The sequence below is a fragment of the Giraffa tippelskirchi genome, chromosome 8, assembly GCF_054371585.1.
Source record: "Giraffa tippelskirchi isolate mGirTip1 chromosome 8, T2T-mGirTip1v1.2.pri, whole genome shotgun sequence".
Classification (NCBI taxonomy): domain Eukaryota; kingdom Metazoa; phylum Chordata; class Mammalia; order Artiodactyla; family Giraffidae; genus Giraffa; species Giraffa tippelskirchi.
Window position 1 is genome coordinate 12859222 of NC_137282.1, and position 17673 is coordinate 12876894.

General features: G+C 41.3%; 1 protein-coding gene across 4 annotated transcripts in view; it reads right to left on the bottom strand.

Annotated features, from left to right (window-relative positions):
- KCNU1 (potassium calcium-activated channel subfamily U member 1) overlaps positions 1-17673 on the bottom strand; it is a 144703-nt gene extending 127030 nt beyond the window's left edge. For 3 of the 4 annotated variants that reach the window (XM_081523437.1, XM_081523432.1, XM_081523433.1), the window contains exons 1-5: positions 17477-17673; positions 13711-13827; positions 2592-2653; positions 1370-1460; positions 3-114 (exon numbers count right to left, since the gene is read on the bottom strand). In XM_081523437.1, the coding sequence (XP_081379563.1) occupies positions 3-114; positions 1370-1460; positions 2592-2653; positions 13711-13827; positions 17477-17665 (571 nt within the window). In that variant the 5' untranslated portion in view covers positions 17666-17673. Of the gene's footprint in view, positions 1-2; positions 115-1369; positions 1461-2591; positions 2654-13710; positions 13828-17444 lie in introns of all 4 variants that reach the window. The other variant, XM_081523436.1, reaches the window with a different exon arrangement.

Here is a 17673-nt window from a genome sequence, read left to right on the forward strand (position 1 = left end):
ACCTAGCCAGTTACTCTTCAAATAATAAGAAATAAAGGTGGGTGGGATGGTAAAGATGTCTACGATCGAATTCATCTCCAACCAGAACTTGACCTTGTTATCTGCTGCCAGAAACTATGAAATAAAAGCACAAGACCCTAAATTCTGTTACCCTCAAAAATTTTACAATGAACACAAAAGCGGCTTTTTTCAGGTACTTTTCATTCATTAACTGAAGCACTGACCTCATTCTATCACATACATACACTTTATACATATATATGCATATACACTCATATGTATTTATATAACTATATAGGTGACACAGTGGTAAAGAATCTGCCTGTCAATGCAAAAGAGGCAAGAGATGCAAGTTCGATCCCAAGGTTAGGAGGATTCCCTGGAGGAGGAAATAGCAACCCACTCCAGTATTCTTGCCTGGAAATTTTCAACAGTGGAGCCTGGTGGGCTATAATTCATGGGGTCGCAAAGAGTCAGACACGACTGACTGAGCACATATACACAATAGGTAATGTATATTTATGTATGGTCATCAATAGAAAAGGTCTACAAATTTGGCTGGCCAAGGCTTGTGTTTATGAATTTCCCTATTTAGATTAAGAAAGGAAGCACTTCCAGAAGGGAGGATCTGCTATAAATATAAGATTGTGATGGCTATTGTGGTTGAATAAGTTTTGAAGCAAGGTCATAGAAATATATATATATATATCCTTAAATATACATGCATATTTCTACACATATACACATATATGTGTACATGTTTGCATGTATATATGTATATATACACATGTGAGAGAGTGTGTACATACACACACACACACACATATATATATATATATACACCTCTCTCTAAAAGATGGAATAGATAAATGTAAAATGTAGATCTAGGGTGGGCCCTCAAAAATTGCTTGTGGAAAGAGAGAACTACTGAATATATGAATGCAACGAAATTAAAGGCACAGAGAATTTTATAGTTATATGGCACATAAGCCATCAGTGGAGCTGATGACACTTTCAGAGGCTTGTTACCCAGGTTCTGCTATTTTGTGATTACTAGTTGCTCTTACTCAGTGACAGGTGAGAAGCCAATAAGAAAAATTCAGGGTGGCAGGGCGATGATATTTTCAAAAGGAATCCTTTCCACTCATGCTGAAATTGTTGGCCTGGTTTACAGGCTCAAGTGCAGGAGAGAGTTTTGGGGTCTCATTATAACTTTTGACAATTTAGGGCCCAGGCCCTCTGGCTGTAGAGCCTGAGAGCCGAGGCAGATTGTCTGAGGAGGCATCTCCTTGGATCACACAGATCTCTTTTTGACATGCCAGTCGAGTTCCTCTGTTTACGCCCACATTCAATAGGTATAGGTACTTACTCTCAACCCAAAATAGAAACTAAAGAAAGTATTGAAGGTCAAATCAATCGGGATGGTTTTGTCTTGGTATGAAGAACAGCTTCTTACTGGGCTAGAAAAGAAACAAGGACAGTTCATAAAGATGGACATTTTAAAAGCTGTGACTACAGAGGACACAATAAAGAGAACAGGTGGCAATTTTCTATTTATTTACCATGAATGGTCAACCCAGACTCTTATGTGCACATCTCAAGGAAATTACTTTTCTCTTGGGAGCAGAGGTATGCATGAACAAAACTACTGCACTGTGAATGGAGCTGAGAAAAACAGGAGAATTACCTGCTCTTCTTTTCATAGGGTTTGTTGGTTGCATTTCCATTTTATCAATGGGATTGAGAGGCACACAGGTTATGTGGCTTTTTATGGTTTGCAAGACCATCTACCCAGCCAGGCTTCAGTATACTTCTGAGAGAGAGAGCTACTCCAGGTCAAATGAACTGATCTGAACCAAATTCCAAGAAAATGTTCCTAATAGATCAGTAAGGACTTCACGAAGCAAAGATGACTAGTTTCTGTAAGATCTCTGAAGTTGCCTGACTTGTGTGGCCCTGTAATATCACTTTTACTTTAGCTGGAACCCAATATAGTTCCCAGAGGATCAGCATGGAGTTCAGATTATGTTGGGTTGTGTCCCAGAAGCTGTCCTGACTGTGGCAGAGGAGAGGGGAATGCCTTCAGGGAAGAATACAGGATAATGTGCTCCTATGACCCTGATGAGGTCTAGCATTTCCTTTTCTCAAGACCATCCAAAGTTGTCTGGAATCTATGAGAAACCCTGAAATGCCTCCTGAACTTCTGCTTCAACACCTAAGGAACCCAAAGGCACGTATGGCCCACCTAGAGGGTCCAAAGGAGGGGTAACAGCTAGACGCTTGTAGTCCCAGAAACTAAAACAGTCTTAGGCACAGCACCCCAGTTCCTAGCAGTGCAGAATGACCGGATACAGAGGAAACACATGCATGTGTGTGTGTGTGTGTGTGTGTGTGTGTGTGTGTGTGTGTGTGTGTGTGTGGAGTTGGGTTTAGTACTTTCTGGGGGAAAAGACACACTTATCCTTTTTTATGAGCTTCTGTGTGTGAGTATCTGTGAAAGTATATTAAACATTATTCCTGGGAGAAAATTCCAAATTAGCTGGCAGCCTACTGATATAAGTAGACAAGACTGACTGGGGAAATTTACTCACTCAGTGGAGTTGATGAAATAGATTATAAGAGACCCGATGCTTAGGACAAAGACAAGGATCCCCTAAAAACAAAAAGAGAGAGAGAGACAAATGTACAGATCCATTCTGTTAACATGAACATAGATGAATAAGCATACCAACAAAATTGTGTTTTCCCTTTTTCCCTTCCCTATATATCTGTGGCCATTTTTTCAAACATTCATTCATTCATTCAAGAAAAATGGATTGGTTCAGACAAATGCTGTTTGTGTCCACCTGTATGACATGCCTGGAGAAATTGAATTCATAGAGTCAGAAAGGATATTGGTAGGTGCTGGGAGTGGGGTGGGCATGGGGGATGGGGAGTTAATGTTTGATCGGGGCCGAGTTTCAGTTTAGGAAGGTGAAATTTTGGGAGATAGATGATGGTGAGAGTTGCACAACAATGTGACTATACTTAGTGCTACTGAGCTTTACAGCTGAGTATGGTTAGGATCATATGTTTTATGTTGTGTGAATTTTACCACAATAAAAAATTAAATAAATGAATAAAATTTTTAAAAATTAAAAAAAAAAATTTAAACAAAAACTGATTGGACCTTTACTATAGTTAATAAATGAACCTGTACCCTCCCATAACTTCCCTAATTTTAACTTTCACACATTTCAGAATAAACAATTGGTCCTTTCTGCTGCTTCTAAGGTTTTCTGAGCTCTGGAAGTCCTATCGTTTACTCTCTTACTCACCAAACATTTATTAAGTGCTTAATATGTGTTATGCACTTTATTACACACTGGAAAATGAGGGCCATGGGATATGGATTCTGAATTTGAATTGCTGGTGATGGTGGAGAAGAAACAGTCCCAAACCTGCCCCTCTAAAGGATTATCAGACTCTTGGCAGGAGAGAATGTGCTATAAAGTGAGAAGAGAAAATGAGTGCTTGAACTTGCCAACGTATCTGGTCTGTAAAATAAGAATTTGTGGAATGCAATGAGAAATCTACTCATTTAGAATCTTCAATGCATTTGGATGAAATCTTTTGCAGCCTCTGTGATTTTTCAGGTCAATTGTACATAACCAGTTATTTCTAGTTTACAAACATTTAAAAAAATATGTTCAGTCCAATGTAAAACTCAGAATTTTATTTACAATTAAAGCTTCACTCCCTTCCGAATCAGGTGTCCCTTGGACAGGCTACCTGTACTTGAAAAGCAGTCAATGTCTTTTCTTTGTTAACCTTGTTTTTTTAGTCCTACTAGCCTAGTGACTAGGCTGCCTCTGGCCTCTAGAGACTTGAGATTCGTAGGTCAGTGTCAGGGAGTGAATCGAAAGGGGAGGTAGGAGAGGTAATAGCCAGAAATGTTGGACTTGGCTGGTGTTAGATCACTAGCCTCTCACCCTTGGGCTCTCCAGGCAAGGCAGGTGTTTGTTTATTTTCCTGGGTTGATTCATTGCTCTGCAGAGATCCCAATTTAATTCCTATCCCTATTCAACAGCTATTTGTTTCATACCTGTCATGCCCCAAGAATCATTCTGGGGATTGGGATATATCCGTCAAAAATATACACAAAGATCCCTGCCCTTATGGAGCTTAGGGTCTGGACAATGAAGTAACTAACGCATACCTTAGGTGGTACGTGGGAGGATGCGTGCTAGGAAAAGAAAGGAGAGCAACTGGAAAGATCAGAAGTGCAAGGGGAGGGGGCAGACTGGCTGCCGTCTAGATAATATTTAATAGCTAAGTGTCCCCATTGTGGTTCTCCTGAGCTGAGTGGAAGCATCTTCTCTCACTGGCTGCTCACAACTTCTTTCTCAGTACACCTCGCACTCCTGTATTCTGCTGGGACTCCTCCCTCCGGATGCCTACTTAGGCAGGTTTGAGAAGACTCTCACCCATGACCCACATCTGGCCCACGGACCAGCTTGAGCACCCTTTGCCCCAAGAAACACTAGAAGGACAGATTATCTTCAGGGTGACTATCTCTCTTCACCAACGAACCAGACATCAGCATCTGCATCCTCAAAGTTCTAAGAGATGCAATCTGATCTTTCTAAGTGGTCTCTCACTTGCCAGGAGAGGAAAGCCCCACGCCCCCTGACCCTGCCACAACAAGAGCTTCCTCCAATTTCCAATTTACCCTAATTTACCTGGGATTGGTCAAGATGCTAAGACTTTCAAGTGGTTTTCTTCCAACTGCTTTGTAAGTAGCAGAAGCTGTAGCTTACTGGGAGTTACTTACATCTGTTTTTCTTGGGGTCTCAACTTACTGTCAGTTCTATTTTAACATGTGAATCATGACTCGATGGAGACATCACTAAGTTAGTGGGTCTTATGGAGATATTCGGTTACAAATGTAGTCTGAAGCTCAGGAAAAAATGTTGGGGGTGAATATATATAAAATATATATCTCAGTAGATAAACCATTATTAATAGTTTTCATGAAATATTTTTCTTCTCCTTACATATGATTACATATTCTTCTCTCAGGCTAAATTCCATCAGTGATTATTCATGTATAAATCATGTACTGACAAACCTCCAGAAACATGGTGTCAGGGCCATATATTTATAGCAACCCACAACATAGAAATTAACAAAAAAATAAATAAAAGAGGGAAATTTTAGCTTTATTCAAGAAGAACATCAACTTCATGCCACAAATGTAAAAAGGATGATCCAGAAATTACGTGTAACAAACAACAAAATGTGTACCAAACCAGAATAAGGCTCTGGGAGCTAACAGCTTGTGAAGGCTGTTCAGGTAAAAATGGGTGATATTCTGAGAAGAATTAGGAATTTCCCTTGGGTTGAAGGAGCAAAGTCTGGAAGTGCTGGCTGGCTGGGAGAGGTAGGAAGACCTCCATCTGGGCTTTGATTTCTACCTGCGTGTGTGCGTGCCTAGTCCAACTCTCTGAGACCCCGAGGACTGTAGCCCACCAGGCTCCTCTGTCCATGGGATTTTTCAGGCAAGAATACTGGAGTGGGTTGCCACTTCCTTCTCCAGGGGATCTTCCCGACCCAGGGATTGAACCTGTGTCTCCTGTATCTCCTGCACTGGCAGGCAGATTCTTTACCACTGAGACACCTGGGAAGCCCCAGGGGGGCTTAAAACCCCTGTTCAGCTGGTGGATGTTTATACAAACAGCTGCCAACGCAGTTGACAACGGGTGCTATGAAAACTCTAGATCTTCCTTTGCGAATGTGAGCAGACCACAGAAAACTGACAATTACACAGAAAGGATAAGATAACAGGAGGATCAGGCAGACAAAACAGATGAAACAACTTCCAGTGAAAGAGTGAACACAGAATATATAATTAAACATTTCAGAATTACAATTAGTGTTCCCGGTGAGATTCTAAAAATCTGTGAGAGGATTGGAAAGGCAGAGGAACATGAGGTAACACAGGCAGTAACTGCAAGAAGCTGCACCTCCAGGTGCTGGCAGATCAACAAAGAAAGGTCAGGATTCTCAATATTTAGCATCTTAAAAGAGGTGCCCTTTGGAGGTGGGCTTCAGACTTGGGAGGAGGCGTCACGGATTGGCTAGTGAGCTTTGGTTCCAGCCCTGTTGGCAAAACCTGGAAATGGAAACCAAACACGGCTGCTGGAATGAAAAAACACTGATGAAGTGAGGCTGAAAAAACCATGCAAGCATTGAAACATGTATATTATCATATGTGAAACAGAACATCATTCCATGTTCGATGCATGAGACAAGTGCTCGGGGCTGGGGCAATGGGATGACCCAGAGGGATGGGATGGGGAGGGAGGTGGGAGGGGGGTTCAGGATGGGGAACACATGTAAACCCATGGCTGATTCATGTCAATGTATGGCAAAAACTACTACAATATTGTAAAGTAATTAGCCCCTAACTAAAAAAAAAAAAAATTCCAAGCTAATAATAAAAAAAAAACAAAACATGCAAACACAGAAGAAGCGGTGCCTTCCCCTGCTCTAGAGCACAAGGCAGCTGACAAGAGACCTGTGGTTGCTGAGCACTAGCCTCATATTGCAAAGCAGAGGACAGAGAGGAGATTCAGGGCCCAGCAGCAAGGACATGGTATCTAGCAAGTATCCTTAAGGAGCTAGAACACTTTGGAACAGCACTTACAGAGATTTTAGGAAAAAGGATTACAAGCCAAGAACTCTAAACCCAAGCAAATCATAGTTTACCTCTGAGAGCAATGGAAAAGAATTTTTGGACATCCAAGAATTCAGAAAGTACACACCTACAATTTCCCTTGCAAATGAATATGTCAAGTACTCAAGAAAAAAAATTAGAAACTTAAAATAAGTTATGTAAGAAAAGTGATGCCTAATAAAACAGGTAAAATTAATGGAATTTTTAACTCTAAAGAAAATATTAAGAAGGAAATCTGGCCAGTTGTACAATGCTAAAAGCCAAAAAAAAAACAAAAAACCTAAAAAACAGTGGCAATCTGGAACTGAATGTTCAGATTAATTCAACAATTTCAGGAAGGAAAGAGGGGTGGTGTGGAGGAAAAATATGCCAATGGTCTCATGGGAGAGCAGTATACAGATATAAAACACGCAGAGGTATGACTGGAGAGAAATATAGGTGGGGAGTTTGTTCTGAGCTTCATTTACTGAAATGCTTATGATATTCTATTAAAAATGGAAAAACTCAAGTCAAAAGATGCAAAAGATGAAGAGGGACATGGCAACCCACTCCAGTATTCTTGCCTAGGAAATCCCATGGACAGAGGAGCCTGGTGGGATCCAGTCCATGGGGTTGCAAAAGAGTTGGACATGACTTAATGACAAAGCAACAACAACAACAACAATTTCAACACTCACAAGGCCACTTGTATATTGACTTAACCACAATTAATTCAGCCCAACTGCTAGAGGCTTGTCACTAACATTGAGAGGGGTTTAAACCAACAACCATAACCAAAACAGATAGGCAGAAAAGGTAGCTGAATTCCAGAAATCTGTCATAGAAATACTAATAGTGGGTCTGTTTGCTGTTCCATGGCTGCTTACAACATGGTCAAGCCAGTTGCAACACTGCGGTCTAAGTCACTTCACCTGGGAGGGCGGAGAGGCACCAATGGCTCCCCTTGATGCTGTGGGCTGATGGATTCAGAGCTCACAGGCCAGAAGCTAATGCTGCCAGGCAAACACAGGCCTCTGGGGGAAGGGGGCAGGGGCTGAGCCCAGAGCTAGGTAAAGCCCTCTGCCCTCTCTGGTCCAAAACAGCACTGCACATCCCTTCCACATTCTATCAAGTTCTTAAAGTGTGATCTGAAGACTCAGCCCCAGGAATCCCAAAGCCTTCTCAAGGGAAATTTGTGAGGTCCTTTATTTTCTAACTAGAGACCTACGTGAAGCTGGAGTTTCTTGGTATGTTTCAAAACAACATACTGCCTGTAGAAACAAATTTAAGAGTCTAGCTGTCTTGAATTAGACCAGACAGTAAAGACATTTACAAAATTATAAAAATAGTGCTACTCTTCTAATTAAGTTTTGGAAAAGTTTGACTTTTAAAATAAATGCCATTTGTATTACCCAAAAAATGCAAAAGAAATAAAATTAATAAAAACTAATAAATAAGGACCAGTTGGTAAAGAATCCACCTGCAATGCAGGAGACCCTGGGTTGATTCCTCGGTCACTAACATGTGCTGGAGAAGGGACAGGCTACCTACTCCACATTCTGGCCTAGAGAATTCCATGGACTGTACAGTCCACGGGGCCGCAGAATTGGATACGACTGAGCAACTTTCACTCGCTTCAACAAATAAGGAATGTACATATCAGCCAATTGTCAGTATTTAGTACACCCACGACCCTGATGCTGGGAAAGATCGAAGGCAGGAGGAGAAGGGGACGACAGAGGATGCAATGGTGGGATGGCATCACCGACTCAATGGACATGAGTTTGGGTAAACTCTGGGAGTTGGTGATGGACAGGGAGGCCTGGCGTGCTGCAGTCCATGGGGTCGCAAAGAGTCAGACACGACTGAGTGACTGAACTGAACAGAACGAAGGGTTTACAATACTCCCTGCAGCATTTTAAGGAAGGTTATTCACATTATATGAAAGAAGTGCAGTTTGGGAAAAATTAACTTGCTCAAGATGAAGCCAATGTTTTAAGTTCACGTCTTTCAAAATTCTCAATCACCATGTCATTTTGCCTCCCCAATAAGATAAGGAACAAATATGTTACAAAAATCCTAGTTGTTTATCGAATACCCACTCTCCCTTTCCTTACTAACAGACCTCCCGTTTGTTTGTTTAAGCCACAGATATTTAGATAGCTTATTATGCAGTAAATTCAATCTCTAAATATTATAAAGATCAATGAAACGGATCACCATAAAGGAAAATAATTAAATTCTCCTGGTAAATTAACAAATAAATGTATTCTTAAATCAATAAACACAAAAATCCAGCTACATGATATTTAAAGAGACAAACATAAGAGGAAATAAGACATAAAGACTGAAAGAAGCTGGGCAAAGACATCCCAATCAATTATAAATAAAAAGAAAGCAATGTTACATGCTAATATTATATCCTAAAATATCCCAGGGGTAAAAAAAAAAAAAAAAAAAAAAAAACCTACAAAAAACCCCCACTCAATGTGACAAAAAACACCCTATCAATGTGACAAAAATGGATATTTCATATTAGTAAAATGCACTATTGACCACAGAGATACAATAGGTAACTCTATGCATCAATTGATGTTATATAAAATACCTAACTCTAAATCTGATAGAAATGTAAGATATTTGATAAAACTATAAAATCACAAATGAAAAATTTTGCCATGCCCTTTTCAAGCAGTCAGCAATTAATTAAGGGTAGGGAAAATACATATAATTATAGTGCCTATATGTCAAACCATACACATTCTCTCAAAAGTCATTACACAGTAATAAAAATTGACCATATACTAGGCAACAAAGAATTTCCCCATAAATTTCACCAACTAGAGATCATAAAGGCAGTGATATGCTTGGTCCATCAATTTCACCAAAATAGAAAAGAGAGTCTTCCATTCCTAAGGAAACAAAAGTATGCACCCCTTTTCTCAATAGATTACAAATCCAACAGGAAATCAAAATTAAAACTTAAAACAACTTAAAGACGAATCAGGCATTTCTAAAAACCAGAACATCACTTGCCAAAGCCTATGAGATGTGACCAAAGATGTGTTCAGAGGGAGAAATTTTTATAAATGAAATTCAACTGAATAACCTGTTGAAAAGCACTCAGCCCAGACGACTGGCCAGGTGCAGGCTGCTCAGGCGCAGTGGGACCTGTGCTGGGCATGCGCAGTGCCGTGCTGTGGCTTCCAGGCTGCAACCTGCCAGGTGAGGCCGCCAAGGTCTTGGGTTCAGGGATCCCCAGATTGACAAGAAAGACGGCCGGTGGCCCTCGGCAGAGCTGACTGGGGAGGAAGTGTGAGCGCGAGCTCGGGAAGACCAAGCTCATCCAAGCTGCCCCAGCAACGAAAATAAGCCCAGTGATCAGGAAATTGACCAACATGATGATTTAGAAGGAAACGAGCTGTGAAATACGTGAACCGTGAACTTCCAGATGTTCAAGCTGGTTTTAGAAAAGGCAGAGGAACCAGGGACCAAATTGCCAACATCCGCCCGATCATCGAAAAAGCAAGAAAGTTCCAGAAAAACATCTATTTCTGCCTTATTGACTATGCCAAAGCCTTTGACTGTGTGGATCACAATAAACTGTGGAAAATTCTGAAAGAGATGGGAATACCAGACCACCTGACCTGCCTCCTGAGAAACCTGTATGCAGGTCAGGAAGCAACAGGTAGAACTGGACATGGAACAACAGACTGGTTCCAAATAGGAAAAGGAGTACGTCAAGGCTGTATATTGTCACCCTGCTTATTTAACTTATATGCAGAGTACATCATGAGAAACACTGGGCTGGAAGAAACACAAGCTGGAATCAAGATTGCCGGGAGAAATATCAATAACCTCAGATATGCGGATGACACCACCCTTATGGCAGAAAGTGAAGAACTAAAGAGCCTCTTGATGAAGGTGAAAGAGGAGAGTGAAAAAGTTGGCTTAAAACTCAGCATTCAGAAAACTAAGATCGTGGCATCTGGTCCCATCATTTCATGGGAAATAGATGGGAAAACAGTGGAAATAGTGAGAGACTTTATTTTTTTGGCTCCAAAAATCACTGCAGATGGTGACTGCAGCTATGAAATTAAAAGACCCTTGCTCCTTGGAAGGAAAGCTATGATTAACCTAGACAGCATATTAAAAAGTAGAGACATTACTTTACCAACAAAGATCTGTCTAGTCAAAGCTATGGTTTTTCCAGTGGTCATGTATGGATGTGACAGTTGGACTATAAAGAAAGCTGAGCACCGAAGAATTGATGCTTCTGAACTGTGGTGTTGGAGAAGACTCTTGAGAGTCCGTTGGACTGCCAGGAGATCCATCCAGTCAATTCTAAAGGAAATCAGTCCTGAACTCCAATACTTTGGCCACCTGATGCGAAGAGCTGACTCATTGGAAAAGACCCTGATGCTGGGAAGGATTGGGGGCAGGAGGAGAAGGGGATGACAAAGGATGAGATGGCTGGATGGCATCACCGACTTAATGGACATGAGTTTGGGTAAACTCTGTGAGTTGATGATGGACAGGGAGGCCTGGCATGCTGCGATTCATGGGGTCGCAAAGAGTCGGACATGACTGAGTGACTGAACTGAACTGAAGCATTGCAGGGTCCTCTCATCTCTACTCAGACCTCACTGTTCTCCTACCTCCTGGCCTCTAACACAGGAACCTCATTTGGCATTTGCAGTAATTTGAGCCCTTACTTCTACAAGTCTCTTCTCTCAAACAGGAAACTTGTTCCTTCTGCTCTTTAATCTCTTTGTTCTTCTGATTCTTCGGGACTCAGCTCAAATCTTACCTTTTCAGAGATTTCCTCTCAGATCACTGCATCTAATGTGGTCTAACTCCAAAACCACCAAAATTCTCAAACATGCCCTTCATCATTCTCTCACTGATAACCATCTGAATTTATCTTTTCTGTTTATGTACATATTTATCATTTCTGCCTCCACTAGAATTGAGTCCCATAAGTGTAAGTCTCTTGCCTTCATTTTTCACCACGTCTAGAATATATGCTTCACATGTAGTTGCAAACAATAAATATTTGTGGAAAGAAGGAAGAAAGGAAATTACAAAGGAAGGATGGGTGGAAGGAAGGAGCCACTTTTCCCCCCTCTTCTCATCCTTTCATTCACACTTGCTTGGAACCCTCACAGAGAGTCTCAATTCCATGTTTCAGTGCCAGACTATTCTGCTTCCTATTGTTTCAACGATTTAATCATAAACTCTGTCAGATCAAAAGAACAATTTTTCCGTCATTAAGGAAGTAATATATATGGCATGTACTCAACGCTTATTCCTTCCCACCCGCTCTCTATATGCAGTGCTTATATGGTAGATGGTGTAAGGTCTCTTCTGCCTCAATCTAGTCACCTTGACTACTTTAGTCCCAACACTGTCCACATATAATCTAACATGATTTGAACACTTGAAGAGATGCTAACCAACAAATCCTTGATAAAATTTTAAAAAGGAACCAGAAAATCCTTCTCTAACAGGTCTTGGGGACAAGGATTTCAAAAAAGAGACCAAAACTTTAGGAGAAAAAAAAAAAGAGAGGCACATTCTCAGATGATTCAGTATTCACTGCAGAGTTCATCAACGCAATTTTACTCATGTACTTTAAGTTTTAGAAGTTAGTTAGATCTAAATTAAGTAACATTGACTTTTCTAGAAAAGAACAATGTACGAGTCACAAAAGACGATCATCGTTGGTTCACATATATCTCCTTCCACTGTGCCACCACGTGATGGCAGCACACCCTCACATTACGGATTCTGTTTTTGAATCTTTAAGATCAAACAATACTATTGAAATGATGATCAGGGTGATATTTATTTACAGGGAGTCTGCTATTTCCAGACAATGGGGTATAAACTTTTCCATGACATGGTCTTTTTCTCTCAAGGAGCCCATGGAGCAGTGGGGGAGACAGGCTTATGCACAGATAATTTTAAGAACAGTGGAAATGATAGAAACTTAGAGATGGGGACTCTTAGCTTAATACGGTGGTTGCGGTTTAGTTGCTAAGTCATGTCTGACTCTCTATGAACCCTTGGACTGTAGCCACCAGGGTCCTCTGTCCATAGGATTTTCCAGGCAAGAATGCTGGAGTGGGTTTCCATTTCCTTCTCTAGGGGATCTTCCTGACCCAGGGATTGAATCCAGGTCTCCCGCACTGCAGGCAGATTCTTTACCAAGAGAGCTAGGAAGATAAGGTAAAATTTCCTTGATGAGATGATGCCTGGATTGAATTTTAATGCGTCAAAGTTTACCTGGATGAAAACAGGAAGTCAATGATAAATATTCAGAGGTAAAAAAAGACCAGTTTTTTAAAATTTATTTTTAATTGGAGGATAATAGCTATACAATGTTGTGTTGGTTTCTGCTGTACAACAACATTAATCAGCTATAAGCATACATACATTCCCTTCCTCTTCAGCCTCCCTCCCAGCCACCCCTCCATCCCAGCCCTCCAGGTCATCACAGAGCACTGAGCTGAACCCCCTGTGCTATACAGCAGCTTCACACTAGCTATCTGTGTTACATATGGTAGTGTATATATTTCAATGCTGAAGAAAGGAAGCTATTAGCCTCAAAGGAGGGGGAAATACCTGTCCCTTACAGAGCAGAGAATCCACTACAAACCAACATTACTTGAGCATCAGCTATATGCCCGGCATCCATCTACATTACAAAGAGAACAAACCATCTACATACAAGGAGAACAGAACGCACACAACCTTTGCCCCAGTAAAGTTTTTCTTCTGGTGGATAGACTGACAACAAATAGAAAATACAATGCCAAGTGATTCTATTCACTCCAAAGGAAAAAGCAAGCAGAATCATAAGTTGAGAGGGTAGACGCAGGGAGACAGCCATTGGGAGGTAGTGATGTTTTGGGAAAGGCCACCAGGGAACAGCAGACGCTTTCACGCGGACCATGCGTCACAGTCGTGGCTCAAGTCCTTTAGCAAGTGGTCACTGGGTACGTACTCACCAATACCTGTCCCACCAAGGTCTGTGCCGAGAGCAGCATTTCTATACTATCACGAAAGTGGCCCTGGAAGGTGAGACGTCTTGAACGTTTACGTCTCATGTTACCTGAATTGAATTCCTAGAAGCAAGAGAAAGAAATGGAGAGTGAGCTGGGTCTCAGAGGAGGTCATGGGTCTCATGCCTGGTTGATGGTGTCTCCTGCTGTGACATCAGCCAGAACGCTCTCCACTTTGTCCCACCCCGGGAAACTTGAAGTCCCTTCTTCCATATTTCACAGGATGAATTTGACTTGGTTTGCATTTTACTGCTCTTCTGCAGTATTTTCATTCTGAATCCTGCAGTCTTTGCCATGTCTGTCTCACATAGTCTCAGACCTTTCACACCAACACTGTCGTAATGATCAGGGTTGGGAGAAGCGAGCTTCTTTCTGCTCTGGGAATAAGTAAGTGTCTTATCCTTTTCCATCAAGATACATGGACAAAGAACAAAGATTACAAGTGGATTTCTAGGTGGTTACTTAAGTATCCTCTTTTTTTTTTTTTTTTTTTAGCAAGAAAGAAGAGGGAAATGTTTAGCCATTTTATGTTGATTTTAATTCCTTATCTGGTATCCTATCCTGTTGAAACTATGATCCTTCCTCACGTTTATAAAATGCCTTTACATATTATACAGTCTTTGGGTCCCACATCTGCAGATTCAACCAACATCAGATGGAAAATAGTTGGAAAAAATATTCCAGAAAGTTCCAGAAGACAAAGCTTGAATTTGCAGGGTGTTGGCCACTAGTCATACTGCATTTACATTGTATTTGGTATTATAACTCATCTAGAAATGATTTGAAGTGTAGTGGAAGATCTGCACAAGGAATGTGCAAGTACTATGTCCTTTTGTATAAGGGACTTGAGCACCCTCAGATTTTGGTATGGGGGGATGTCCTGCAACCAACCCGTTGCTGATACTGAGGGATGACTGTATTTGAAATTTATAATAATCTTATGAGATAGACAAAGTAAGTCTGATTAAATCCATTTTTTACTGAAGGAAACTGAGGTATAGCAAAATTAAATGACATGCTCGTGGGCAGGCAATGAAAACAGGCTGGAGGCTGAATTACCCTCTGGGTCTGTTAGTCTTGAACTAGTCCCCAAAAGACACAAGTGAATGGGCATTGACCTCACCATGCAGACTAAGACCTCTGACTTTTAGAAAAGCTCATTTCATGTGGAGCCAGGCTTTTGAAATGATATAATTTCTCTATCTGTATTTTCTGAATGGTAAGAAGTCTCATTAAATGACTATTTGATAAAGTTCGTATCTCCATCAACGATTGCCTCTAATACCTATGACTCATCCTGTGCATTCCTGGGAAGTTGTCTGGGCATCGATAATTTTTTTTAAAAGATATTCAATGGCATGAATATGGAACACTCATTTGAATTCCGTTATAAAATCGAGGTGCCTTCTGTGGGAAAACAAATTGGCCCTAAGATATAATAAAATCGTACTTATGAATGCAGTAAATCTTTTAAAATGCACATTTAAGGAGAAAATTATGACTCTCCAAATAATTTTTTTAAAAGAACTTTCCACAGTACCTAGCTTTGTGGCATTTTTGCATTAGGCCAATATTCCCAAAGGCTTAGAGAAAAATTCAACACTCTCAATTCAATTAGATCTAACAAATTATTAAGAAGTCATTCAATTGTTATCAAACTCTCTCCTCAGGATTTAAAAGCAGAACAGCACAGTCTGTTGGTTGCTAAGACCCCACTGATTAACATTTTGCAACATCTGCTTCCTATCTGAAATGAAAGGTACCTCTGGACTGGAAGGCAGACATAAATTATATCAAAAGAAAGACATGAAAAATATAGCAAATGTTTGTGGACAAATGGGTTCTCACATTTTTGTAAACCACAGAAAAATGAATATAATGGGGGAGAAGATACACTTCTGGAAGCAGAAGTCTAAGGAGATTAAGTAATTCTACCAATTCAGTTGTGCACTAAAAAAATAAATAAATAAAGATAGAAGGCAGGCTCACTATATCCACCACCCATTTGTGCATCCCATCAGTGCCGTTAAGAAGTCAGAACCCCAGGATCCTTTTCCCAGTTGTAATGCCACTGCTTGTTGTCTTTAATCTAGAAATAATTAGTAATAGCATTGGGGCTTCCCTGGGAACTCAGTGGTAAAGAAACTGCCTGTAATGTAGGAGACGGGCAAGGCTCGGGTTCAATCTCTGGATGGGGAAGATCCCCTTGAGGAGGAAATGGCAACCCATTCCAGTATTCTTGCCAGGAAAATCCCATGGACAGAGGAGTCTGGGTAGACTGCAAGTCCATAAGGTCACCAAGAGTCGAACACGACTGAGCACACAGCAGACAAACTCATTTATCCAAAAAAAAAAAAAACAAACATCTGTACACTTCCATTTGGGACACTTCTCAAATGCAGACATCTGAATTTCAAGTGATGACATTGCCAATGCTCTGAAAAAGTTACCAAGTTATAAATGCTTTTATGTCAGTGTTTAGCATCAAGAGCCAGTGCTTCAAGGAACTTTTCAGGATTAATTGCAAAACACATTTGAAATGTGTTCTGTTCTAGAAATCAGAGAAATGAAGCTGGGGAAAAATAACTGGGAGCATTCAACCACTGGTACTAGAATAGCCATTATGTAGCATTTGAGTGTTTCTGTTCCTTTAAGCCAGCTTCCCTGATGGCTCTGTGGTAAAGAATCTGCCTGCCAGTGCAGGAGACAAGGGTTTGATCCCTGGGTCAGGAAGATCTACTGGAGAAGGAAATGGCAACCTACTCTGGTATACTTGCTTGAAAAATCCCTATGGACAGAGGAGCCTGGCGGGCTATAGTCCATGGGGTTGCAAAGAGTTGAACATCACTTAGTGACTGAAGAAGAACAACAGTCTCTTAAGCAGAGTTTTCCCTGGATAAGATACCATGGCTCTTACCATCATCATTTTCCAGCTGTTATTCAACTTGCAAAGCCTGTTTGGGCATAAAAAAGTGTCTCTGCATTTGTGGCTGGATGACACGTGCAACGTGTGCATGGGTTTCTGTGGGTGCGTGTGTACAGCTCCATGTGTTGTTTTAACGTGTATAAAAGACAGTGTTTACTTCTGAGTAGCTGAACCTCTTGCACAAACGATCTGGGAAAGTGAGGTTGACCCTGGTGTCTCTTCTGCCTCCCGCATGGTACTTAACACGACTGTCATTTTAAAATTTGAAATAGAGGCATAGACACAGTGCTACGTGTGCTTAGTTGCTCGGTCGTGTCTGACTCTTTGTGACCCGATGGCCTGTAGCCCCCCAGGCTCCTCTGTCCATGAAATTCTCCAGGCCAGAATACTAGAGTGGGTAGCCATTCCTTCCTCCAGGGGCATCTTCCCAACCCAGGGATCGAGCCCAGTTCTCCCGCAATGCAGTCAGATTCTTTACCTTCTGAGCCACCAGGGACTCAGTGTTAGTAGGTGTTTTTTCAAATCAGTGACCTCTATTTCCAGAGCTAACATTCAGGGTCATCCACATGAGGCATTGCTTCTCCCAGAGGTGGGAGAGGAGGCCTGGCCTTGTAGCTGTGCCCTTTGGAATGACGGCCTGGGATCCTGCCCCTGAGTGGAGTGGACACCTTTCTCAGTCACTCCACCACAGCTCTTAGCCCGGAAAAACTGGGTGATGCCTTTGTGGTCTTCTAAACACAAACGCAAGCCAAACCTGTCTCTGATCTTCATAACAGGGGAACTGACCGGGAAAATTCCCTTGCTCTTTTTCCATTTTTTAAAATTCCTCCAGATGAACCTGGACATGAACAAGATAAGGAGTCCACAGAAGAAGATCACAATGGAGGAAAGAAGAAACACCGCCTGGATCTCAGCTGTACAAGATATTTTCCCCGTGCCTTCCCCAAGTTCATCCTTTTGCTTGGTTAGAAACATCTTGAGAC